General features: G+C 44.8%; 1 protein-coding gene across 1 annotated transcript in view; it reads right to left on the bottom strand.

Annotated features, from left to right (window-relative positions):
* Positions 1-17459: 17459 nt before the first annotated feature.
* Positions 17460-27388, bottom strand: part of Gdpd1 (glycerophosphodiester phosphodiesterase domain containing 1) — a 35623-nt gene continuing 25694 nt past the window's right edge. Inside the window, exons 7-10 of the mRNA XM_041665900.1 lie at positions 26885-27018; positions 22380-22439; positions 19236-19287; positions 17460-18856 (exon numbers count right to left, since the gene is read on the bottom strand). Of these exons, the coding sequence (XP_041521834.1) occupies positions 18734-18856; positions 19236-19287; positions 22380-22439; positions 26885-27018 (369 nt within the window). The 3' untranslated portion in view covers positions 17460-18733. The remainder of the gene's footprint in view (positions 18857-19235; positions 19288-22379; positions 22440-26884; positions 27019-27388) is intronic.

Below are 27388 nucleotides of genomic sequence, written 5' to 3'. Positions count from 1 at the left end.
GTGGTGGTGGCGCACGCCTTTAATCCCAGCACTCGGGAGGCAGAGGTAGGCGGATCTCTGTGAGTTCGAGACCAGCCTGGTCTACAAGAGCTAGTTCCGGGACAGGCACCAAAGCTACAGAGAAACGCTGTCTCGAAAAACAAAACAAAACAAAACAAAAAAGAAAAGTGTGTGTGTTTGTGTTTGCATGTGTGTGTATTTGAGTGTGTGTATGTGTGTGTGCACTGTGTATGCATGTGTGTTTGTGTGCGTGCATATGTGTGTGTGCATATGTGTGCGCGTGTGTTCATGTTTGTATGTGTGTGTGTGCGCGTGCATGTGTGTGCGTGTGTGTGATTTTTCCATGCTATTGTTTGGGTGTACAGTGTGGAATGCCACCTTGTGCATATGGACACAACTTGTAAGAGTGTAATTTTTCTGCTTACCCTGTGGGTCCTAGAGATTGGACTCAGGTCATCAGACTTGGTAGCGGGAGCCTTTCCCCACTGAGCTGTCTCACTAGCCGTTCATTTCTTCTGTGAGGTCTGCAGAGACCAGAGGAAGGGGCTGGAGTTAGAAGTGGTTGTGAGCCACCTGACGTGGGTCCTCTGAAAGAACAGCAAGAGCTTAACCACTGAGCCACCTCTCCAGCCCTACAGACATTCCTTGAGGGCTTCTCTGTGTAGCCCTGGCTGTCCTGGAACTGGCTCTGTAGACCAGGCTGACCTCAAACTCACAGAGATCCAGTTGCCTCTGCTTTCCAAGTGCTAGGATTAAAGGTGTGTGCCCAATTGCCCACCCCCCCTCCAAAAAAAACCCATATTGAAACCTGTGGGAAACTTTTTGCTATCTTCTAAGTTCCTAGCCTAAGAACTGATTATTCTGATTTATTAGCCTTCTGATATTACTAGCAGTCCCTCTTTCTGACTAATTGCTAGAGACATCTGTTTCCTTGCAATTAGTGACATTCGCTGTAATCTCTGAAACATTTTTCATGATAGCTGCCTAGTTACCCATTGACGTAGGAACCCACTCCCTCTTTCCCATTGCCCTATATCTACCCTGTTTATTCCCCTAATAAACGAGACTTGATCAGAACCCTGTCCTGTCTCCATCTTCTGTGTCTCTTGTCCCATTTAATTCTCACTCCCCGTTAGGGTCTCTGTTGACTGACCTGCAGGGCAGGGCAGAAACCATGTCCTCTACCTGTTCTCTTAGAATGGTAAACTGAAGATAAATAAAAAAAAAAATCACAGTAGATGAAGAGTTTAAGAAGCCTAGAGCACTTGCTGTTCTTCCAGAGGACCCACATCAGGGGGCTCCCAACCACCTCTAACTCCAGCCCTTTCTCTGGTCTCTGCAGACCCCTCCTAAGAGAAAAGAAACGAAGGGCTAGTGAGACAGCTCGGTCTTTGCTACTCATGCTGCTCTTGCAGAGGACCTGGGTTTCCAACACTCACGATGGCCTATGACTTCAATTTCAAGGGATCCAGTGCCCTCTTCTGGCCCTCTCAAGAACTAGACACACATGAGGTGCACATACACACATGCATGCACACATTTCTACACATAAAACAAAGGTAAATTCAAATCTAAGAAGAGAAGGAGGAGGATCACCGCTTCCAGCCAAGTGACCTTGCAAATTACCTTTGAAAGTTTCATGTGAAGTTCAGTTATCATGTTGAAAAAAATACGATGTGGCAAGGTCAACTACTCTGCCAGGTGATTTTTATGAAACACATGCGAATACATGGAAAAGTGAATAAAATCTAAGTAGTATTGCTGTAAAAGAATAACCCTGCCAGGCGACAGTGGCGCACGCCTTTAATCCCAGCACTCCGGAGGCAGAGGCAGGTGAATCTCTGTGAGGTCTAGGCCAACCTAGTCTACAAAGAGAGTTCTGGGCAGGCTTCAAAGCTACAAAGAAAACCTGTCTTGAAAAAACAAGCAAACAAACAAAAGAATAACCCTGTTTTGAAAGAAACAAACAGATGTGAGTTTGACCTGGGGCACAGCTTCATTCCTTTGAGTGCTCTGTTTCTCTGAAGGAGGGGTGGTGGTAACTTTAAGGTCACAGAACACAGGTTATGCACACATGGTCAGTACATTTTCTGGTTGTATAGGTGGGGCATCAGGTAGTGGAGCACAGGCAAAAGCGCCTTGGCCTAAGCACTGCCAATTTTTTGACTTTAGACTTCAATTTACCTGTACAGTGAAATAAAATTTGGGTTCCCAAGTCCTAGGGGAGAACTTTCCAATGACTGCCCAGCTTCCTCCTTAGATGTAGAAATAGTCTGCTATGCCCCTTTGTTCTCTAAAACACTGTGGCTGTTCCTAACAACAGAAAGAACAAATGGATCTGATTGGTTGGACTGAAAAGTTCCCACTTTGTGTCAGTTGACAATGATGGAACACAAAGAAAGTTCCTAATCTTTGACTTCCGATTGGTGAAAATTGTAACTATAGCTTGGCAGCAAATCTTGGTGATTTTTGTGCTTATAAAGTCTGCTTCCACCCCTGTTTGGGGCTGCCAGGAAAAGTAAGGCTCCTGAGTCCTTCCTCTGCAGCCCTCATCAAGCAGAGACCCCAATTAAAGAGTATTTATTGAAATCCTTGAAATCCATAGAATCGTCTTTCTCCTTCCCCGTGGTGCACAATGGACTGGGTGTAACATTCAGAGGTTCCCCCAAGATGCTCCACTGAGGACCGGGATCCAGACGCCCCATATCAGGAGTTGGTGAATCCTCCAGAGACCAGTAAGATTTTGGTGTCAAGGGTTTGCATTCAATAAGTAGGCCGGACACGACAGCACTCCCTGAGTCTGGGGAAGAGGAAGGACGCCTCTCTCTTACACAGGGGTTCCCCGCTTGGAGAACCCAGGTGTCTCGGGTTACATGAGGTGAGATTGGTGTCCCAAGTGGGGCAGGATCCCAGCTCACAAAACAGGGGATGGTATCTTTATAGGCTGCAGTCTTCCCCATCTTATTTGACTGTTTTGCCCACCGTCTCGTCTGGTTTGTCTGTTTTACTGTTGTCTCAGTTGTCTGGATATCTGTCTGCTTTGTTTTCTCACCACTACTTCTGACTTCTCTTTCTCAGTTTTTTGTTTTGTTTGGTTTGGTTTGGTTTGGTTTTTCGAAAAAGGGTTTCTCTGTGTATCTCTGGCTGTCCTGGAGCTCACAGAGATCCTCCTGCCTCTGCCTCCCCGAGTGCTGGGATTAAAGGTGTGTGCCACCACTGCCCGGCAAGTTAGAAATCTTACCTTGATACTGAAAAAGCTTCAATTCAGAAATTATTATTTTTATTATAAACTGTTAAAGCTGATATTAAGCCTCTAGTGTTCAGAAATACACTGGGCATCATGCAAGTACTTACAGTCAAGCACAGGAAAACTTTCTTTAGTTCCTTATGTGTTTTTGAGGTATAACCTAAAACAAGCAACTGAAAACAAACCAGGGTTCTTTGGCTCGGGCCCTCAAACTGTCAGAGATTTGCTGAAATGGCATTTAAGATATTTAAACTTATATGACAGATGGAGACTCCTAGATTCTAGCAGAGACCCCCAAGTTCTCTACTAAGAAGACAACAGACACAGTGATGAACCACTTTACCTGGACTATGGTAATGCTAACTACTGGGCAAGACTGCCCCAATGCCTTGCCTGCTTGTCCAAGGTTCAGCCTGAGCTGTGGACAAGTAGGACACTGGAGAGTTGATGCCACGCTTTGCCTAGACAAGATGATGTCAGTCCCCCATGTTCCTTCTCCACAGAAAGCCTCTCATCTTCTAGGCCTGGCAGCCACGACTGCTGTACCTCTATTCTCATCACGATGGAGACCACAGGATCCTGGGATATCTGCCTAGGTATGGACCACGGACTAGTCTCTGTCATTTTGGTTAATCCTTTTCAAGTCTCTGATCACATTGACAGCAAGGCTAACTGAGCTTTGTCAGTTGGGCAACAACAGACAGCTCCTTCCCTCAAGGCTACAGCCACCTTGTTAGTTCATTAGTCTAATAGTTCTTTAGTTAATTAGAGCTATTAGGGGGCTGGAGAGATGGCTCAGCGGTTAAGAGCATTGCCTGCTCTTCCAAAGGTCCTGAGTTCAATTCCCGGCAACCACATGGTGGCTCACAACCATCTGTAATGAGGTCTGGTGCCCTCTTCTGTCCTGCAGGCATACATGTAGAAATAAATATACATAATAAGTATACATAATAAATAAATAAATACTTTTAAAAAATTAGAGCTACTAGATCTCTTGTTAAGAAAAGGTAAACAGGTTACCTTACAAAGCTTCATGTTAAAGAATAAACGGGTTTTCCGTGCAACTTTCACTAAGGGAGCATAATAACTTCTCCTGTCGCTGGTAAATGATTAGATGGGAAGGAAAAAAGCTCAAAAGCATTCATTTTTCTGCACTGAGTCTTTTTCTCATAAAACTCACTTTCTAATGATGTTGGGAGAGAAGATAATAATAATCAAATTTGTTCATATATAAAATGTCAAATGCTAATATATATAGTGCAAAGAAAATAGGAAAGGGAAAAGAAATTGCAGAGAACCATGGAATTGGCTTGGTCTAGCTGCCTTGAGAAGCGTGTGTCACAGGTTTTTCAGGTCAGAGTCCAAGGCTCCTAGGGCATGATGTACCTTCCTGTTCCTGAGATACTGATGCACTCCCTCAGGCAACAAAAGGTTCAGGTTAGCTTGTGTTTCTCTGTATCTTCCCTTAGTAGTCCAAGAAGCATGGACGCATGACAGGACAATTGGTCTTGGACATTAATCTTATATACCCTGTATGACTTGCAAACTTCACTATATCCTGGCAATTCTATATAATACAAGCTGTAACGGAATATTGTTACACTGAGATTTCAAGGGTTTAAAGTTTTAACATTGATAAATGGAGTTCTGCTAAACTAGAGAACACCGGCTACTTGTTCAGTCACAAGCTCAAAATTTTAACTTCCTTTGGTTGTCTTCTAAGTATAGATTTAAAGGTGCGTTTCATTAGAGTAACCCAAAGCCATAGCTTTTGCTATATTTCCAAGGTGTAAATCTGTTCCAGCTGTTTTACAGATACCTGTTAACTTCTTTTTATACAATGTGGATTTCAGTTCAATGAAAATACATATATATATATATATATATATATATATATGTGTATATATATATAATTTCCTTTGGTAAACTAAAAACTCATGTGAGTTTCAGGGAGTCAAAAAAGTTGTAAGGCTCAAATTCACCTGTCACAGGTCAAACAAACTCCAGATAAGCAAGAGTTCCAATACAACATTTTCTTTTAAGTTAATAAACTTTAACATTTGTTCTTTGTCTCTATTTGTCTCTGCAGGTTTAACAGACACCGCCCAGGGAGCACATGCAGACTGTAAACTGCTGAGCTCTGGACTTGCTGTAAGCTGATGTGAGCTAGTCTAGCCGATGTGGTTGCTCCCTGTCCCTTTACCTAGATCAACTGATCAGATGCACCTGATAAATGCCCTGTTGCCCAGCCTTTGCTTACCCTTTCAGCATTCCTGGACCCTGACGACCAACACCCCAGTTTCAACTGGAAGTATTTACAGAACAGAGTTCATTGTCCCTGGTCCTTAACAGGCTGAAAATCCAGAAACCTGTTTTCGACCCTGGCAATATCACCCTACTCCTTGGTATACACCTATGTCCTTGCAAGCTCAAAGAGAACGCCCTCTCGGCTGCCCCCACATCAGCTTGGTTTGCCTGTACCTTTGGCTTAGCACCCTGGCATTCCCTAGTACATTCCACTGAAAATTAGTTCATATTGTACCTCAAATCCTATACTATGAAGGGGAGGCACCGGGTGGTGGTGGCGCACGCCTTTAATCCCTGCACTCGGGAGGCAGAGGCAGGCAGATCTCTGTGAGTTCAAGACCAGCCTGGTCTACAGAGCTAGTTCCAGGACAGGCTCCAAAGCCACAGAGAAACCCTGTCTCGAAAAAAAAAAAGGGAGGCAGGGAGGATGCATATGATATGGAGACTACATGCTTATTGCACACCAGGAGGGCACCTCCCATTTCTCATCCCTCTCTTGATAAGAGCAGCCTTAATCACTGGGGACCACAACTTACGAATCCTAAACTGATGTGGGATTCCCCTCTGTAAGCTGTGAATACCATTGGTTAATAAAGGACTGTCTTGGGCCTGTGCAGGGCACAATAGAGGGGAAAACTAAACTAAATGTTGGGAGAAAGAAGGTGGAGTCAATGAGATGCCATGTAGCCACCAGAGGGGAAAGAGGCAAACTGCCAGCTGGAACCTTGCTGGTAGGCCATGAGCCTCGTGGTAAAATATAAAATATTAGAAAAGGGTTAATTTAATATGTAAGAACTTGCTAGGACTATGCTATAGTGATTGGCCACACGGTGATTTAATTAATACAGTTTCTGTGTGCTTATTTCGGGAGTCTGGGCAGCCGGGGACGAACAAGCTGCCTCCTACAACACTAAGCAAATAAAATAACAGAGATATTTCTCATCTACATTCTTTCATCTCCTTCCCAGAAAATCAAATTGACATATTAGCTGAGATGGCCCTGTAGAAGCACCGTGGGCTGGACCTACTTTTCTTTAAGGAAGGAGGTTTATGCATAGCCCTGGGAGAAATATGTTGCCTTTATGCCAGCCATCCAGGTGTTATTAGAGAGACCCTAAGAAAAGTTAAAGAAAATCTCACTAAGGAGGAGGAAAGAAAACAGAGTTCCAACTGGTATGACTCACATTTCAAATGGTTCCCCTGGTTGACAATCTTTATTACAAGTTTAATAGGTCGCCTAACCCTCCTGCTCCTTGTTCTACTGTTTGCCCCGTGCTATCAACACCACTGTGTGCTTTGTTTAAGATCTCATAGGCGTGTCAAGCTCATGATTCTAAGGGCACAGCACAGCCCCTTATTTGAGCCTCCTAATGAAGATTCATCTCAATCCTCAGATATGGAGGGAATGAAGCAAGCAGGCAAAAGCACCTGGGCCTAAGTCCTCCCATTGTGACTTCAGACTCCAGTTTACCTGTATGGTGAAATAAAGTTCCGTTTCCAAAGCCCTAGGGGAGCTGAGAACTTTCCAATGATTGCCCAGCTTCCTCCTTAGACAATAGAAATAGTCAGCTATGCCCCTTTGTTCTCTAAAACACTGTGGCTGTTCCTAACAACAGAAAGAACAAATGGATCTGATTGGTTGGACTGAAAAGCTCCCACTTTGTGTCAGTTGACAATGATGGAACACACAGGAAAGTCCCTAATCTTTGACTTCCGATTGGTGAAAATTGTAACTGTAGCTTGGCAACAAATCTTGGTGATTTTTGTGCTTATAAAGCCTGCTTCCGCCCCTGTTTGGGGCTGCCAGGAAAAGTAAGGCTCCTGCGTCCTTGCTCTGCAGCCCTGATTGACCAGTGGCCCACTCATGTGATGATTTACTAAAGTCTTCGGAGTCCATAGTATTGTCTCTTTTCTCCCTCGTGGTGCACAACGGACGGGTGTAACCTATCACCAAGCGGAGTTCTGTCCCCCACAATGCCTGCCACATCACTCTTAGCATTGGCGGAGGCTAGAGACCTGCTCTACTTAATAACGCATTCCAAGAAGAGAAGATTATATCATAGTCAAGAGACCATGATATCAGTTACAAAAGTGTCTGTTCAACCACTTCAGATGACCCAAGATAAGTCAGCCTCTTGTCTTGCAACAGGCAACATTGCATCTCGCCACAATCACAGTGTGAGGTCAGCCAAGGTCGGCCATCTACAGAATCTTTGATACAGAGGCATCTACGGAGAATACTAGATCACAATCCTTCCATAATTCTACACTGCCCCTAGGTTCAAATTGTTATTTGTGGTAACTTATGTATTTTTAAGTGCATGTGTGTTTTTCCTGCATGTATGCTTATGCCTGTAGAGAATGTCAGATCTCTGGAACGGGAATGGAATCATGAATGGTTGTGAGCCACTGTGTGGGTGCTGTGAACTGAACCCAGGTCTTCTGGAAGAGTAGTGTGCTGACCAGCTGAACCTGCTCTCCAGCCCATCAAACACCACTGTTTTCTGAAGCTTCATTTGGATGCAAACATTTGAGAAGATCTCTCCTTTCCAGGAGTCCACAGGCTTGTTTGGCCTTAGTGCTCTGAAATTCTCTAAGTAGGCGACATATGTAAATGTTACGGCCCCTATTATCCTGGCAGTCAGAAGCCAAGGAATACCTACAGCTAGGAAGGAAAAGGTATTCCAAAAGAAGCATTACAGCTCTGTTCTGGTAGGGGACAGTTTCCCCAGCAAAGCGTTATAGAACTTGCTCTGGGAAAGATTTCCCTAATGTAAGTGTAACAAGTCTGCTCCAACAGGGGAGTGATGGAGGAAGGTCATTGGTTAAAAAATAAAGAAACTGCTTTGGTCCATTTTATTGGTTAGAATATAGGTGGGTGGAGTAAACAGAACAGAATGCTGGGAGAAAGAAGCTGAGTCAGGCAGTCACCATGACTCTCCCACTCCAGGCAGACGCAGGTTAAGATCATTCCTAGTAAACCAGCTCGTGGGCTACAGCAGATTATTAGAAATGGGCTAGTCCAGGTGCGAGAGCTAGCCTAGAAGAGGCTAGATAGAAATGGGCCAAGCGGTGTTTAAAAGAATACAGTTTCCGTGTAATTATTTCGGGGCATAAGCTAGAGCTGGCCATGTGGGCGGCCGGGTGCCGGGGATGCAGCCCCGCTGCCCTTATTTCAACAGGGGAGGGTTTCCCCAGTGAGGTTGTTACAACTGCTCTGCTCCCCTGAAGTGGAACAACTCGGCTCTAGCAAGGGAAAGTTTCCCCAGGCAAAGTGGTCCAGTTCTGCTCTGCTCTGACTCCTGGCCCCTGGGCTCTGGTGAAGGCCTTTACTGCTTGGCTCTGCCGAAGTTGTCACAGCTCCGTTCCACTCCACTCTGCTCCAGGGAAATAAACTCATTACAACGAACCTCACTCAAGAGATTAGGAAGGAGGTGACCAGGAGAGTGGCTGATTCTGCCAGGTGGAAAAAGGCAGCCACAAACGGAACAGGTACAGGACTTACGTAGGGTTTCTTAGGGGCAGATCTTTCCAGGGTAAAGATTTTCTGGTTGGGGATTGGTGGGATTTCAAGTCCTGAGTTTGAGACAAGCTCAGAGATTGATTGGTTTTTGTGCTCAGAGATTGGTTGGCTTTCATACTCAGGGAATGGTTAGATTTCAAGTCCTGAGTTGGTTAGGGGCAGAGCATGTGTCCCTGGCTCTGGTCTCAGGGCCAGGGTGTTCTTTCACTGGCCCTTCTTACCCTACACCATGGAATACTCATTGCTTTGTCAAAATACCTGATGGAAGGAAGATAAGGGAAGGATTTGTCTTGACTCCTGGTTTAAGAGAAGATACAGTGGCGGATCTCTGTGAGTTCGAGACCAGCCTGGTCTACAAGAGCTAGTTCCAGGACAGGCTCCAAAACCACAGAGAAACCCTGTCTCGAAAAACCAAAAAAAAGAAAAAAAAAAAAAAGAGAAGATACAGTCCATAGTGGCTGGAAGGCATTGGTGGCAGAAGTGCCAAAGAGGCTACAATCATGAGTGCTTAGCTGGCTTCCTTGGAACTTTTTTTCCCTTTTAATTCTGTCTGGGACACCAGAGTACGGGATGGTGCCACTCATACTAGTCTTCCTTCATGTTAGTCCTCACAGACGTACCCAGAAGTGTGCTTCCTGGGTAATTTCAAATCCAGTCTGGTTTTCAGTAAAGAGGAACCATTATACCAACGTCTCTCTGACACTCTTAGGCATACTAGATTTCCTGTGTTCTAGCCACTCACGGTTGTCGGCAACGAGATCTTTATTTCCAACTTCCCTAGATTTCCTCAGTCAGTCCTTTCAGTTTCAGCCTACTCCCCAAAATAACCCATCTCCAGATTCCCGACTTTGACTTCTATCCCTGTCTTTATAGAATGTTTACTCCCATTCAATTCATACACATGACCCTATAAAGCCACTGTATTTGGAACCAGAACCTAAAAGGGGTAGCTAAAACTAAACTAGGCCATACGGTGGAGTTCTAGTCTGACAGGACTGACTATGTATCTTCTGTGGGTGCATGTGTGTAGATCAGAGGCAACCCTGTGTGTCTTCTGTGGGTGCATGCGTGCAGATCAGAGGCAACCCCGTGTGTCCTTTGTGGGTGCATGTATGCAGATCAGAGGCAACCCTGTGTGTCTTCTGTGGGTGTGTGTGTGTAGATCAGAGGCAACCCTGTGTGTCCTTTGTGGGTGCATGCGTGCAGATCAGAGGCAACCCCGTGTGTCCTCTGTGGGTGCATGTATGCAGATCAGAGGCAACCCTGTGTGTCTTCTGTGGGTGCATGCGTGCAGATCAGAGGCAACCCCGTGTGTCCTCTGTGGGTGCATGTATGCAGATCAGAGGCAACCCTGTGTGTCTTCTGAGGCTGCACGTGTGCAGATCAGAGGCAACCCTGTGTGTCTTCTGTGGTGCGTGTGTGCAGATCAGAGGCAACCCTTACCTGCCACTTTGAGATATGGTCTGTTGTTCACTGCTGCTTCGTGTCAGACTAGCTGACCCTTGAGCATCTGGCAATTCTCCTGCCTCAGTTTCTTTTCTCCCTGTAGGGTGGCATTGGGATTACAGATGCTCACACTACAGTGTTCAGCTTTTACATGGGTTCTAGGGATCCAAACTCAGGTCATCAGACATGTACAGCAAGTGCGTTACTGTAGTGGGACTTTCTTGTTGGACTTTCTCTTGGGGACCGCCAGCTCCCAAATACTGACATGGAGACTTGTTATTAATTATGAAAGCTTGGCCTTTAGCTTAGGCTTGATCCAAACTAGCTCTTGTAACTCAAACTAACCTGTTTCTATTAATCTACATTCTGGCATGTGGCTTTTTACCTTTCTTCCATTCTGTATGTCCACCTCCCTTCATGTCTTGCTGGCATCTCTCCACCTCTCTTCTTCCCAGAGTTCCTCTCTCTCCCCTGGAAGTCCCATCTATCCTCTCCTGCCTAGCCACTGGCCATTCATCTCTTTAGTAAACCAATCACAATGACCTTTCTTCACACAGTGTAAACAAAAACCCTGCAACACTTTACCCTCTCAGCCATCGTCCCAGTTTTTAGACAGGGTCTTGCTGAATAGTTCTGACTGACCCGGAACTATGTAGATCAAGCTGGCCTCAGACTTGGGGCTGTTGTTCTGACTCAACTGCCAAGCACTGAGATTACAGCTTCCACCACGTCCAAAGAGTTGAAATCCCTGCAGGAAAAGGGGCATCAGAGATCTCTCCCATCTCCACTTGATTTAGCTATTCTATCCTCTTGTGTGTGTTCGTTCATTTACACATTGATGCAGGGTCTCATTGTGCAGCCATGGCTGGGATGGAATTTGCTATAAAGACTCATGGGAATCCTCCTGCCTCTGTCTGTGCTGGGATTCAAGGCTGCACCACTCTTGTTTTATTATTTATCCTCAATTTTATTGCTGTTTCTGCCCTGAGGATGCCGCTCAGCAAGAGGGTATAATGCTGTGGAAGCATAGTTCCTGGGTTCGGTCCCCAGTACCCCTGCCAAAGCACCTGGATTCCTCTCCTAGCCATAAGCGTCAAGGGCAGGTTTTCTACAGATGGTTCACAGCTGAAATCCAGTGATCTGGTGAGGCAGGCATTCATCAGTGCTTGTGGAAGGCTTATAACCTGGTAAGTCTTAGCTAAAAGGTGAATTGACACAACTCAGAGGTGGCTTGCACCCTCCCTCCTTAGGTCTTTCTCACACATCCATAAGCCTCTACTTTCAGAACACACCACACTGCTGCCCTTTCAAATGTCCCGGTTCTCTCATTTCTTTGACTAAGTGTTACAGGCCTCACCAAAGAGCCATTCGATAGCCTCTTCCCTTTGTAGTTTGGTATCAGTTCCATCAAGGGGAGAAACAAAGGAACCAGTCACAGCTGCCTCCTGGAAACAAAACACCATGGCCACTGTCCTTTCTTAGCCCTGGCCTCCTTCTCTCACTGCCAATTTGGGGATCTACTGATAAACACCTTTTTCCACAGGTTGAGGGCATTGTCCTCCTCCACTCTGTTTCCCAGACCACAGTTTCTTTTCTTTTCTTTTTTTAAACTGTTTTTATTGAGCTATTTTTCTCCACTCTCCTCTCTTTCTCTCCCCTCTCCCCTTCAACCCTCTCCCATGGTCCCCATGGTCCCAATTTACTCAGGAGATTTTGTCTTTTCCTACTTCCCATATAGATTAGATCCATGTATGTCTCTTAGGGAGCTCTTTGTTGTATAGGTTCTCTGGGATTGTGAGTTGTAGGCTCTCTTTTCACTTCAGGGTTTCTATGTACACCCCTGACTGTCCTGGAACTCTGCAGGCCAGGCTGACCTGAACTCACAGGGGTCTGCCTGCCTCTGCCCCTGAGTGTTGTGACTAAGCATTTGTCACAGTGTCTGGCTTTGATTTGTTTCTTTTTAATGAAACCTGTTGGCATATGAGAGTCAACAGGACGCTGAGAAAGGAAAAGGATTAATACTTCTCCTTTTAAATAATGTTGTATTTGGAAGGGTATATTAATTATACATAATCTAATTCATGATGATTTCTTTCCTCTTTCCAATTAGTGTCCCTCTCCCTTTGTGTGTGTGTGTGTGTGTGAGTATCTGGGAGAAACTCACATGGCACACGCAGGGCCCTTTACAGTTTTATATTGTGGTTTTACATATTGGAACATACTGATTTAACTGCATAGGGTGTGTGTGGGTGTTTCTCATTAGCCTGGGACTCAGCCACTAGGCTGGGGTGTCTGGGTAACAAGCCTTGGGCATCAATCTGTCTTTTGTGTCTTCAGTGCCAGGATTCTATGCCTGGGCCACCATGGCTGGTTTTGTTTGTATTTTGTTTTATTTTGGATGTGGGTTCTTTCACAGCTGAGCTGTGAGCTATCTACCCAGCTCTGTTTCATTTGTTTTCTTTTAAAACACGGTCCCCCTGGTGGTGGTGGTGCACACCTTTAATCCCAGCACTTGGGAGACAGAGGAAGGTGGATCTCTGAGGCCAGACTGGTCTACAGGAGCTAGTGCCAGGACAAGATCCAAAGCTACAGACAGAGAAACCCTGTCTCGAAAAACAAAAATAAACAATAAATAAATAAATAAATATAAGAAAAAAGAAAAGGAGGAAGAGGAGGAGGAGGAGGAGGAGACCGGGCGGTAGTGGTGCATGCCTTTAATCCCAGCACTCAGGAGGCAGAGGCAGGTGGATCTCTGTGAGTTCGAGGCCAGCCTGGTCTACAAGAGCTAGTTCCAGGACAGGCTCCAAAGCTACAGAGAAACCTTGTCTCGAAAAAAAAATTTTTAAAAAAAGGAAGAAGACAAAGAAGAAGAGTTAAAAAAGCTGGGTGGTGGGGGTGCACACCTTTAATCCCAGTACTTGTGAGGCAGAGGCAATCAGATCTCTGTGAGTTTGAGGCCAGCCTGGTCTACGAAAGCTAGTTCCAGGACAGCTAGGGCTGTTACATAGAGAAATCTTGTCTCAAAAAACTAAAAAAATTTTAAAAATCAAAAAATAAAAATAAATAAATGAATAAGTAAAACAGGGTCACCTACAAAGCGCAGCTCAGGAAGGCCTTGGGTTTGCAATGTTCCTGACCTGGGCCCACCCAGTACTGAGATTGCAGGTATGTGCCACCATGCCCAGCTGTAGACCTTCCATTGTCTTCTGTTTTTTAATTTTTTTTTTTTTTTTGCTTCTTACATTGCTGGGGATCAATCCCAGGAATCTCCCTTTTATAGCAGCTACTCATGAGCTACAAGCCCATTTAATAATTTATATTGATTATTAGCTGCAGGGAGCCGGACAGGATCGCCATTACAAGATGGCGCCGACATCCTGTCTTGTTGGAAATAAACAACTCCATATTTGGCTATGCCTTTGAGAGCTGTGTGTCCCCCGCTTCCCCGCATGCGCGGTGGATGAGGATCCTTGAGCCTATCCCGATGCGGTCTGGTGTCAGCTGTTGGTGGCAGCCAATCACAGGGCGACCCGTGTGCCAATTCCCTATTTAAGCAGCTGCCTCAGTGCCCTTCGCCCCTTCGCTTCCTGCCCTTCCCTTCCTGCCCCTCGTTTCCTGCCCCTCTCGTTTCCTGTTCCCCATCAATCAAGGGTACTCCAGTAAAGCGTGATCTGAGTGGAATCCTGGTATGGTGGTTGTTCTTTCTTGCCGGTCGAGAAGTCTGCCACAATTAGCATGTGTGTGGAAGTCAGAGGACAACCTTGTGGGAGTCAGTTCTCTCCTTACACGATGGGTTCTGGGACTCAGACTCAGGTCAGCAGGCTTCGATACCAAGAACTTTTACTCAATAAGCCATCTTTTTATTTTTGTCTCATGTATGCATGCGTTATGTGTGGAGGGGGTGCATTCACGTCCCACGGTATCACGAGATCAGAGGACAACTTGGTGGAGTTAGTTCTCTCCTTCCACCTTGCACAGCAAGTGTCTTTACTCAGTAAGTCATTATCACATCGCCCTCCCCCGCTTCTACACAGGGTCTGGTGTGGAAGGTCCTTCTATCTGTTGCTTTTATTGGTTAATGAATAAAGCTGTTTCGGCCAGTGGCTTAGCAGAATAGGGCAAGGTGGAAATTCCAAGCAGATAGAAGAGAGTAGGCGGGGTCAAGGAAACACCGTGTAGCTGCCATTCAGAAACTTGCTGGTAGGCCATGAGCCTCGTGGTAAAATAAAATATAATAGAAATGGGTTAATTTAAGATGTAAAAGATAGCTAGAAATATGCATAAGCTAATAGGCCAAACAGTGTATAATTAATGTAGGCCTCTGTGTGTTTCTTTGGGACTGAACGGCTGTGGGATTGGGTGGGACAGAAACCTCTGTCAACAAGGGTCTCTCTATTTTATAGCTCTGGCTGTCCTGGAACTTGCTATGTAGACCAGGCTGACTCTCGAGTGCTAAGACTAAAGGCATGTGCCACCATGACAAGACACTTTTTTTTTTTTAAAAGAGAAGTCTCCTGCAGCTGAGAATGACTTGTCCCTGCCTCATATTGGGATTACATACATACCATGATGCCTGCCTTTAATTTCTTTGACATGGTATTCCAACAGGAGAGCAGTATTCAGATGCTATCTGGTAGTAAGGATCAAATCTACTGTTGTAGATCTTATGCATTTGTGGTGTTCATGCATGTGTACACGTGTTTGTGTGTCTGCATCATGTGCATGGGAGTGGAGGCCAGAGGCTGGCTCCCAGTATCGTCCTCCATCACTCCCCACGCTCTACATTGAAGAGGTGCCTCTCATTTGAAGCCTGAGCTCCCACTGGGGTCGTCTAACTAGCCAGCTCGCTCAGGAGAGCCCATCCTGAGGCTGGGATTGGAAGCTGGCACTTACACGGCTGCTGGTTATCTCAACTGTAGCTCTCACACTTGGACAGCAAGACTTCACTCACTGATCCATCCCCTCAGCCTGAAATCATCCGCTAGCCTAGCATAAAAATATTGTTTTTAGATTTATGTATATGCGTGTTTTGTCCGCTTGTCTGTGTGCATGTCTGGTGTCTTGGCAGGCCAGAAAAGGGCACGGGGTTGTCTCGAGATGGAGTTATGGATAATTGGGAGGCACCATGAGGATGCTGGGAACTGAACCCCGGTGCTCTCAGTGCTGAGCATCTCTCTAGTCCCTTTAGCATAATTTTTTTATAAACATGATTGTCATTTTGGGTAATTTCTACTGACTGCCACAAAATATGTGCTAGTTTTACATATGAAGCAATATGTGCTCTGAATCATATGAAGCAAAATTTAAAAATAAACCATAGCTGGACAATTGTGGAGCACGCTTTTAATCCCAGCATTTGGGAAGCAGAGGCAGGTAGATCTCTGAGTTCGAGGCCAGCCTGGTTTATAAAGTGAGTTTTAGGACAGCCAGGGCTACACGGAGAAATCATGTCTAAAAAACCCCAACCAAATAAAACATAAAAAGAATTATTATTATTTTTTTTTAAAAAGATTTTTCTGTATTTATTATGTACATAGTGTTTGTTTGTATATTTGCCAGTATGACAGAAGAGGGCGCCAGATCTCATTATAGACAGTTGTGAGCCATGTGGTTGCTGGGAATTGAACTCAGGACCTCTGGAAGAGCAGTCAGTGCTCTTAACCTCTGAGCCATCTCTCCAGCCCAAGAATTATTTTTTAAAAATCAGCTGCTGGACCTGGTAGCACTGGCTGGACCTGGCAGCACAGGCTAGACCTGGTAGTACTGGCTGGACCTGGTAGCACAGGCCTGTAATCTGTAACCCCTGACACTGGGGAAGCTGAGACAGAAAGACTCAAAGCTCAAACCATAACTGGGATATAGAGTGAGTTCAGGATGGCCTGAGTAGTTTAGTCACAAAAATAAAATAAAAATAAAACAAAGAAGCCGGGCGGTGGTGGCGCACGCCTTTAATCCCAGCACTCGGGAGGCAGAGGCAGGCGGATCTCTGTGAGTTCGAGACCAACCTGGTCTACAAGAGCTAGTTCCAGGACAGGCTCCCAAAACCACAGAGAAACCTTGTCTCGAAAAAACCAAAAAAAAAAAAAAAAAAAAAAAAAAAAAAAAAAAAAAAAAAAAAAAAAAAATAAAACAAAGAGAGCACTAGAAATACAATGGCAGAGGACGTGCCTCTCCTGTGTGAGGTCCTGGGTTCAATGTTCAGTATGGGGGATGGGTGGGTCAGCCTAGCATGGTGGGGCAGGCCTGTAGTTCTAACACTCAAGAGGCCGAGGCAAGGCCCAGGAGATGGCTCCGCAGGTACCGGACACCCTCAATCTGATCCCTGGGACCTACTGAACAGAAGGACAGAGCCATCTCCACAAAGCTATCCTCTGACCATCCATCGTATGTACAGCACACGCTCCCACACACATACATCATACAAGCACACATACGAAATTAATTTTAAAAAAGAGCTTGAGGGGGGCTGGAGAGATGGCTCAGTGGTTAAGAGCATTGCCTGCTCTTCCAAAGGTCCTGAGTTCAATTCCCGGCAACCACATGGTGGCTCACAACCATCTGTAAAGAGGTCTGGTGCCCTCTTCCGGCCTGCAGGCATACACACAGACAGAATATTGTATATATAATAAATAAATAAAATAAATATTAAAAAAAAAGAGCTTGAGGTAGGAGCGTCATGAGTTCAAGGCTAGCCTAGGCTAAAAAAATGAGACCTCAGGGATAGATAGTCAAAGTCTGCTCTGATAGACTAGTTTGCACAAGTTGTCCAAGCAAGAAGTAACTTCATAATTTATAATTCCGTTTCCTTTATTTTCTTTATACTAGTGAGAACCCCCGGCTTACTCATTTATTCCTTAATTACCTTATTGACTGAAAAATTATACAAAACACACTGGAATTACAAACGTAAAAACAAAATCAAGACCCTCGTTTTATTCTTCGAAAACTTTATTACAGTTTAAACAACAAAGCAACGGATGGGAGAGTAAGGCCATCCTTCACAGCTACCTGTGGCAAACCCCACACGAGAGACATAATTTAGGCAAAAGACGTTTATTAGTCTATATTATAGTTACCTCCCAATTTGAGATCATGGGAAATCAGTCACACAGGTTAGAAACAGGTCTGTATGAAGTCCCATCAGAAAGCAGCAGAAGTGAGGCCTAACGTGGCTAAGCCTGCCGGCTTCTGATCCTCAGCAGACTGAGCTCCTGAAGATCGAGAGCAGGCGGCTCACGTTAAAAACACCCGCAACGGGGCTGCACTCCCACTGCCTTAACCTTTACTAGGACTGTGATATCACAATCAGGTGGAGGTTCACACAGTCAGGTCACCCCGAAAGTTAAGAATCGTCTATTACTTTAGAGGAAACACAGAAGCATAACTAATTGGATCTTTTCTTAATTTACAATAAAAAAATCTATTTTTGAAGACATAAAAAATAGTTGCAGCAGCACTGTCTAACACCTGAAAAGACCCCACACAGAGCGTCCCCATTAAGAACTGCAACTGCGAAGTCTGTTTCAGCCCACAGAGGCGATTTCTGCGTGAGTAGTGAGCTGTTTACTGGGGCTTGCCTTCTATTGACAGCACACACCTGGTCAGCTATTAAACTTCTACTGTAGGGCTCTTCTTCCACTGCATTTCCCTTTACTAAATGCACCTCAACATAACTGGACAATTCAAAGAGGCTCCAATGGCCATCGATAATTTTCTTCTTTTTTTAAATAAAAAAATTTAAAGTCAGGGGAGCTCACTATGTAGCCCAGGCTGGCCTTGAACTCATCAGCCTCCCAAGTGTTGGGATTTGAGTGCATCACCAAGCCCAGCTCAATAATCTTCTTTTACTGTAGTTGTTCTTATTCTCAGTGACAGCTAATGTCCAACTTGGCCTCAGTCTTTGATTTTAGATTTACAATAGAATACTGCATCATCACATAGTCATCTTGATCTGTGAGTGATCTACTTACGTCTCATAGCCAGTTATCTTTCAAAACAAGTTACCACTGTAAAATGTGCAATATTGTTGCCAAAAAAATATACAGTATAGAGAAGTTTCTACATTCTCACACAGGCTTTAAAATGAGGTAATGAAAACTTGACTGGTTAACCCTCTCTACCACTCGGGACGTCTCAGGGAAACACTGCGGACACACCTTTCCTCAGATCTTTCCATGTCATGTCGCCCTTGAATAATGCTGAGGACCTTTTTATGCTGAAAAGTTATTTAAGAAATCCTTGAGCTTTGTTGGGTAGTCTGTCATCACTCCAGTGGCTCCCAAGTCAAACGCCCTTTTGTACTCGTGCTCTTCATTTAGAACCCAAACATACACCTGGACATTGGGGTTTAGGAAACAGAAGAAGAAATGGTAAACAGAAAACGATTTTATAGTTACCCGCCATGATCTCTGCACACTTACAGGGAACCTTATTAAGATTATAACTTTAAGAAATCACTAAGCTCTTTTTTAGAAATTCCATTTCCTCATTAGATCCAGACTACCCCACCCCTTGATCACTGACTTCAACTGATCTCATCTACATTGGGAATCTAGCTAATGACTTATCACTAACTTCAAGGAAGAGCATACAGTCCTCATTACAGTTGCAGCATCAAAGTCAGAGCTCAGACAGAGTGAAAAACCCTGCACTGTGGCGCCCGTCAAACGAGTGAGCGCTGCTATTTCAAAATGTACTAGTGCCCAGACTTACTTGGATGCCCCGGGCAGTGAGGTGGTCGAATAAAGCCTTCCGCATTAATAAGCTAGAGGGAAAGAAGACAGCAGGTTCAGGCACATCTTCGTCTTCAGAACTAGAATTAACCTTCGTCTTCTCGGTCAGTTTGTAGAGTTTAACAACTGCTGGTTTAATCCTAATGCTTCAGCAATACAAGCAAACATCTCAAGTAATAATGGCTGTCACAAATTAATTTTCTTTTCTTTCTTTTTAGACACTCTCACTATGTAACCCAGCCTGGTCTATCTGACCTCTGACCAGCATAGATCTATCTGCTTCTCTCCTGAAAGGCCACACCCAGCTAGATGAATTCCTAACTTCTGACTGTTGGCCACCCGGAGACTGCTCTGGGGCCAATGGATGCTCCTTGCAGAATCACCTCCTTGAAGTGGAGGCTCCTCACTTTGCCTGCTGGAGCTGGAATGAGAGAGTGAGCTAGAAGCCCTGTTTCTGTGCCCACCTTTCCAAGTTAAGGTTGAAAATTCAACTTAAGTTCTGCGCCGTTACAGTTCCATCCCCTATATTTTTGTATGTCTATTAATTGTAATTTTCTGTATCTATGGAACATGATTTTAAGCTACAAATCACTTAAACAAGATGGGAAGTAGTCATACTGGAAAATTACAGATAATATTTTTTAAAAATATTTTATTTTAGATTATGACTACGTGTGTGGTGTCTGTGTAGATGGATGTGTGTGCGCATGAGTGCAGGTGCCTGGGGAGGCCAGAGGATGGCATCAGATTTCGTGGAGCTGGAGTTACAGGAAACTGCAAGCAGCCTGACAGGGATTTTATAAACCAAACTCTGAGCTAGGGCAGTCTGTACTCTTAACCACTGAGCCATCCCTCCAGCCCCTGCAGGTTAATGCTATTCCTATCCATTTACATGTATTTCAGTGATTAAATATGAAAATCTAGCAATCATGAGCTTTAGTACCAATTACAATGTGTTCTTGAGGAGCTGGGGAGATGGTTCAGGGATCACGAGCACTGGCTGTTCTTCCAGAGGATCTGGGTTCAATTCCCGGCACTGTCACGGCAGCTAATGGTTGTCGGTAACTCCAAGATCTGACACCTCACACAGACAAACATGCAGGCAAAACACCAATGCGCATACAAAATTTCCTAAAAATGTATTCTTGAAAACTAGGAATTAAAACAAGGAATAAAATACAAAAAGAAGGGCTGGAGAGATGGCTCAGTGGTTAAGAGCATTGCCTGCTCTTCCAAAGGTCCTGAGTTCAATTCCCGGCAACCACATGGTGGCTCACAACCATCTGTAATGAGGTCTGGTGCCCTCTTCTGGCCTGCAGACATACACACAGACAGAATATTGTATATATAATAAATAAATAAATATTAAAAAAAAATACAAAAAGAAAATATTCCTGTGACATACAGGAAGGCTAAGGCTAATTTCCTAAGACTCCTGGACATCAGGCATCAGGACCTTGCAGGCAGGACTACATTTTGGTGGTTGCCAAGTTCTGGTGCAAATCTTTCCAAGACTCTACCCACTCTCACACGTGTGTGCTGCCACACACGCTTCTTTTCACCATGATGGACTGTGGGTTTGTGGACACAGCAAGGGAGTAGACGGGAATTGTGGTTTTTGCAATCTGGCTAGTAACTAGCTACACAACCTGGACGGAGATCACTAAGTGAACAGGCAGCCGCTTGGCTTTCTCACGGAGGTTGAAGGGATCAGGATCGTCTCCCCAGGTTCCTACTAAGGCTCTGTGTCTAGCAACTAAGCGGGTCAGGATGCTTTGCCAGCCTGCTCCTGCTCACAAACGACGTCCGGACAGACGGCACCGTTCTCCGACAGTCACACCCAATAAATACAGTGCCAGGGCCAGGGACTTGGGCTGGGAGGTAAAAGAGCTTGCCAAGCCTGCCAAGTCCTATCCCCGGCACCCATGTGGTGGAAGGAGAGCCAGGCACCTCTGGAGGGGCATGCTGCTTGCATTGGGGAGAATCTCTGTGAGCTCAAGGCCAGCCTGGTCTACATAGCTAATTCCAGGACAGCCAGGGCTACATAGTGAGACCATTTCTTGAAAAACAAAACAAAACAAAACAAAACAACACACACACATATTTATATATAAATCTCTCTCTAGAGATGTCTTGGAAGTTAAGAGCACTTGCCACTTTTTGGAGGGCTTTTTGAGACCGGGTTTCTCTGTAGCTTTGGAGCCTGTCCTGGAACTAGCTCCTTGTAGACCAGGCTAGCCTAGAACTCACAGAGATCCCCTAACTCTGCCTCCTAAGAGCTGGGACTAAAGGCGTGCGCCACCACCACCAGGCACACTTGCTACTTTTGCAGAGGACTCAGGGTTGATTCCTAACACCCATATTAGGCAGCTCATAGCTACCTCTAACTCCATCCAGTTTCAAGAGATTCGATGCCCTCTTCTGGCCTCCTCAGGCACAAGGGACACGTACATGCAGGCTTGCACACATATACATGCAATTAAAAAACAACCTTGCCAGGCGGTGAGGGTGCACACCTTTAATCCTGGCACTTGGGAGGTAGAGGCAAGTGAATCTCTGTAAGTTTAAGGCCAGTCTAGTCTACAGAGCGAGTTCTAGGATAGCCAGAGCTGTTACACACGGAAACCCTGTCTCAAAAAACAAACAAGCCGGGCAGTGGTGGCACATGCCTTTAATCCCCAGCACTTGAGAGGCAGAGGCAGGCGGATCTCTGTGAGTTCGAGGCCAGCCTGGTCTACAAGAGCTAGTTCCAGGACAGGCTCCAAAGCTACACAGAGAAACCCTGTCTCGAAAATAACAAAAAATGAAAACAACAACAACAACAAAAAAACTCCAAAACACGGGGGCTGGAGAGATGGCTCAGTGGTTAAGAGCATTGACTGCTCTTCCAAAGGTCCTGAGTTCAATTCCCAGCAACCACATGGTGGCTCACAACCATCTGTAGGGACGTCTGGCGCCCTCATCTGGCCTTCAGGCATACAGACAGAATATTGTATACATAATAAATAAATAAAAATAAATAAAATAAAAAAAAAAACTCCAAAACAAGACAAAAACAAACAAAACCCAACAATCTTTAAAATACACAAGCACACACAGCCCCAGTCATAATTAAAGTACTTACGTATCAGAAAGCCAGATGAGAAACTTATGCCCTTTGGACATAGTGTGTGGCTCTTTCAGCCTAAGGGAAGCAGAAGAAGACTGAATCAGGAACACAGGAATGTACCAGCGTGACAGAGCAAGACCAATTCAAACTGAAAACAGTACCTACAGATAGACGGGAGGCAGAGGCAGGAGGATTGCTGTGAGTTCCCAGCCAGTCTGATCTTCACAGTGAGTTCCAGGACAGAGAGAACTACACAGTGAGAGACCCTGTCTCCAAAAAACAATAACAAACAATAAATAAAATTTAAAAATACTTGTCAAAGGACAAAAATAATAGAAATCTGGTTCTGTCTCCACTGGATTTAAACTGACTTACTAACACCAAACAAAGCTAAACAAAACTAATGAAAAATTAATTTACCAGTGGCCTGGTGCTTATTATATCTTATCTTCTGTTTTGACATATCTTTTTTTCTTCTGTACTGCTTGTTAAATTTATTATGTGGTAGATTTAATAACAACAAAAGGATGGAGAGATGGCTCAACAGCTAAGAGCATTGGCCAATCTCAAAGAGATCCAGGTTCGGTTCCTGGAACCCATATGGCAGCTCACAACTGTCAGTAATTCCAGCTCCAGGGGATCTGACAGCCTCTTTTGGCCTGTGTAGGTACCAGGCACACATGGGGTGCATAGACATATATGGGTAGAATATCCATACATACATAAAAAATTAAATTTTAAACACTCAACCACACTGTTCTATGGATTGGCATCACTGTGTCTGGTGTGGTGGTGTCCATCTTTGGTCCTAGCACTAGGGAGGAAGAAATGGGGCCGGGGAGAATCTGTCTCTGAGTTTAAGGCCAGTCTCGTCTACAAATGGAGTTCTAGACCAGCCAGGGTTAAATAGCGAGGCTCTGTCTATATATATATATGGACAAAAGTTGGATGCCTTGCTGCTGTTTCATTTTGATCTGGTTTCCTTTGGGACAGGGTCTCGACTCTGAAGTGTTGGGATTACAGGTACAGCCACCACACCTGACTACTGACGCTTTTTCTTTTTTTTTAAAGATTTATTTATCTATCATGTATACAACATTCTGCCTCCATGTATGCCTGCACGACAGAGGAGGGCACCAGATCTCATCATAGATGGTTGTGAGCCACCATGTGGTTGCTGGGAATTGAACTCAGGACCTCTGGAAGAGCAGCCAGTGCTCTTAACCACTGAGCCATCTCTCCAGCCCCTGATGCTTTTTCTTTTAATGCAGGCTTTGCAGCTTTAATTTCCTTTATGCTTTGCATACTCCGACTCCCCCCAGTCTCACTATGTAGCATAAGTTGGTCTTGAACTTGCAATCTTCATCCTTTTGAGAGCTAGGATTACAGAGTGTGGCACTCTGGCGGCCACAGATTTTATTCCTGCATCCGTATTTGAAGGTCTGGAGCCTGGGCTTTTAAATTACCCTTCCTAGGAAGAAAGGACAACATAGCAATCAAGCCCTACCCTGAGTGCCTTCTTCCAGTTTCTGAGGTCTGAAGCTGCACAGCCACAGGCCAGGAAATCTATGCCACACCTCATTCCTGCCAAGGCTTCTCTGTGTGCTCTCGATTTGTCACTTGTCAAACAGGCTTTCCGTGCTCCTCCGTTCTTCATTTCCTGTTTCTATTCTAACTTCTGCTGATAGTCTCGCTGTCCTCTTCTCCCCCCTCCTTCCCCTTCCCTCTCTCTGCATTCTCACACACAGGCTAAGCTGACTGAACTCCAGGGATCATCAATCTGTTTCCTACCAGCCTGTAGGTTACTGTTGCAGACTGCTGCATCGCATCTGGCTTTACATGGGCATATGGGACCTGAACTCAGGTCCTCATGCTTTGGCGGCAGTCACTTTACCCACTAGGCCATGTCCCTAGCCACCGCATTGGCACCACACTCAGTCTATGCAATTCTGGGATCAAATCTGGGGCATCATGGATACTAGCCTAGAGCTCTAACAACCAAACTGCATCTCTACCTCCAATTTTCTTTCTTTTGTTCTGTTTTTATTTTTCCAGACCTGGTTTCTCTGTGGAGCCCTGGCTGTCCTGGAACATGCTCTGTAGACCAGGCTGGCCTTGAACTCAAAGATCTGCCTGCCTGTGCCTCCTAAGTGCTGGGATCAAAGATGTGGGCCATCACTATCCAGCCTGATTTTTGTTTTTAACAGAAACTCTCAGTATAAAGTTTTCTTTAGGGCTGGAGAGATGGCTCAGAGGTTAAGAGAACTGACTGCTGTTCCGGAGGTCCTGAGTTCAATTCCCAGCAATCACATGGTGCTCACACCCATCTATAATGAGATCTGGTGCCCAAAACACTATATACATAATAAATAAATTAAAAATAAATAAAGTTTTCTCTAACATTGGTCCAGATGGAAGAGCCCTGTTCAAAATTTCAGGAACCTAAAGGATTCGTACCTCAAATATTAATTACCTCACTACTAAATACAAGTCCTAATTATTTTATTAAATGTCCAGGATACTGCACACAATATCAAAACAAATAGAAATAATATTCTATGTCTTAAGTCATATTCACTGTGAGGTGTATGTCATGTGCGTTTGTGCAAGTGTGTGTGTGTGTGTGTGTGTGATAATGTGAATCTTTCTTGATCATTTTCCATCTCTTTTTTTCCCTTTGAGACAGGGTCTCTCTCTGGACCTTTGCTTCACTGGCTTGGTCCTGCAGGCTGAGCAGTAAGCTCTAGGAATCTGCCTGTCTCCGTTCCACAGTGTTGGAGCTGCATATGATGCTGCTGTACCCTAATTTTAAATGGGTATCAGGTCCTCATGCTTGCTCACCTCCTTGGCCCTTGTAATCACAGTGCTTCTGTGTCCTATGTTTGTCCTGCAATAACATTCGCTTCTCTATAGAGTTCACTGAGCTATCTAGAGGATGTGGCGCTTCAGTCTAGGCAGGAACAAGCTAAACACTTCAGTAATGAATGGTTAGAATCTTTCAGTACAGCAGATGAAAATGGCTTCTTCGCGGACAAGTGTTTTCTAAGCAGAGTGGAGCGTGCATGCCTGAAATCCCATATTGATATTGAGAACTGATAAAGTAAAAAGTTCATCACTAAGAATCTCAAACAGTGAAAATGGCCTGCAACAGGAGCTAATGAGAGATGGCTCAGCGAGGTGCTTGCTACCAAATCTGATGACCCATGTGGTAGAAGAGAGAACTGATTGCTGATGTTGCCCTCTGGCCTCTACATGTTCGTGTGTAGTGGCACATGTGAGTACCCTCACGCACACACACAGTACGTAAATGTAATAAAAACTTGGCTGGGGATCATGGGGTTGAGGGGGTGGCTCAGACAGTTTAAGTGCTGTGCTTATGCAAGCAAGGTGACCTGAGTTTGATCCCCAGCGCCCACACTAAATGTGCACTTTGTAATCCTAGTGCAGGGAAGGTAGAGACAGGCAAGCCGGCCAACTAATCTAGAATAATCCGTGAGCCCCAGGTCCCAGTTAGAGATCCTGTTTCAAAAATAAGGTGGATAAATCCTGAGGAACAATGTCAGAGGTTAATCCCCCTACACACAAAGAAAACATGATCTAATTATATTAAGAAGCTTTTGATATCAGAATTTTTTCTGTGGGAGACTGAACCAAGGATTTCACATTGACTAGCAAGAGCTCAACCACTAAAATATATCCTAAGTCCCACAAACATCTATTAATTTCCTGAAAATATTGCTAATATATTTCCTGAAAATTTTATACATGTACTTTGATCACATTCTACCCATCCCCATTCCTTTTGGACTCTTTCTTCCTTCCACTAAACCCCCGTCTTATGTTCATGCTCCCTCTATTTTTAAGCTCAGTTTAGTTAGGGTTGCTTCCACGAGCCTGGGAGTGGAGTTACTAGAGCAGGGACAAGGTAGCTATAACATGGAGGAAGGCCGACCCTCTCCCCAGAAGCTCTCAACTGCCTATATTGGGGTAGGAAGTTCTATTTTTTATAATTGTTGATATTTGCTTTAGTCTGTTTTCCTGTAGCTATAATAAAGTGTCAGAGGCTGGGTTCTTCACATGAAAAGAGGTTCACACAGTTCTAGAAGCGCAAAGGACAGCACTGGTATTGGTTTGCTTCTTGTAAGGGCTTTGGGGTGGCAGGAAAGCAGTGGGCTTGCAGAAGGGAGGCGCTTGGACGTGCGGAGCAGCAACAGAAGGAAACAGGGCAACACTCATTCCTACAAGAAAGGAATCCATCTCCCTAAATTATCTAATCACCTCCTAGGGATTCTACCACCACTCAGCACAGGTGAGAGCAAACCCAAGTTTAGTGGGCTAAGCCCCGTGTGAATTACAGTAAAGATCAAGGTTAGAGATGGGAGAATCCACCCACACGCTGCACTGGAAAGGCCTGTGTTCGATCCCTAGCATCCAGAGTCAAGCCACAGTGATGGGGATGACCAGAAGCCTTTCCGTGAGCACTCAGTAATGGCTGACCGGTAAAATGCATAGGGACTTACTTCAGTATGATAGAAGGCATTGGAATTTCAAAAAATTGTTCTCGAATGGGCACAAAGGGCAAGAGGCCGGTGAAGAAAAGGCCAAGGATCAGTAGCACACGCTGTAGGCTGAAGAGTATAGGAATATCTGAGTTCTGAAACACAAACAATGCTGTATGTTACTTTAGTAAGCAGGATCCTTTTATAAACCTCAGAATATATTTCCCAGACTATATGTTGACAACTCTTGCAGACACTTTCTGAATTATAAATATTCATTACAGTAACAACTCAGAAATAGCTAGTCCATAATCCATAAGTGATTATCTACTTTGGAGCCCTGTGGAGCAATGGATGACATTGAAGCCTCTCTGGGACTTTTGTAACACGGGGGTCTGTTGGTTACGCATGAACGAGGGACTAGGAGAAATACACCAAAACAACAGCAAAAAAAAGAGACGAATCTGAGTCCCGTTAAAAATGCACAGCTCATTCCGGGCGGTGGTGGTGCACGCCTTTAATCCC

The sequence above is a fragment of the Microtus oregoni genome, unplaced genomic scaffold (assembly GCF_018167655.1).
Source record: "Microtus oregoni isolate MIOR12 unplaced genomic scaffold, Mior012 000015F_ref0000493, whole genome shotgun sequence".
NCBI classification, from domain to species: Eukaryota; Metazoa; Chordata; class Mammalia; order Rodentia; family Cricetidae; genus Microtus; species Microtus oregoni.
The sequence above is the reverse complement of the archived record's forward strand: the minus strand, read 5'-3'. Positions and strand labels throughout refer to the sequence as shown.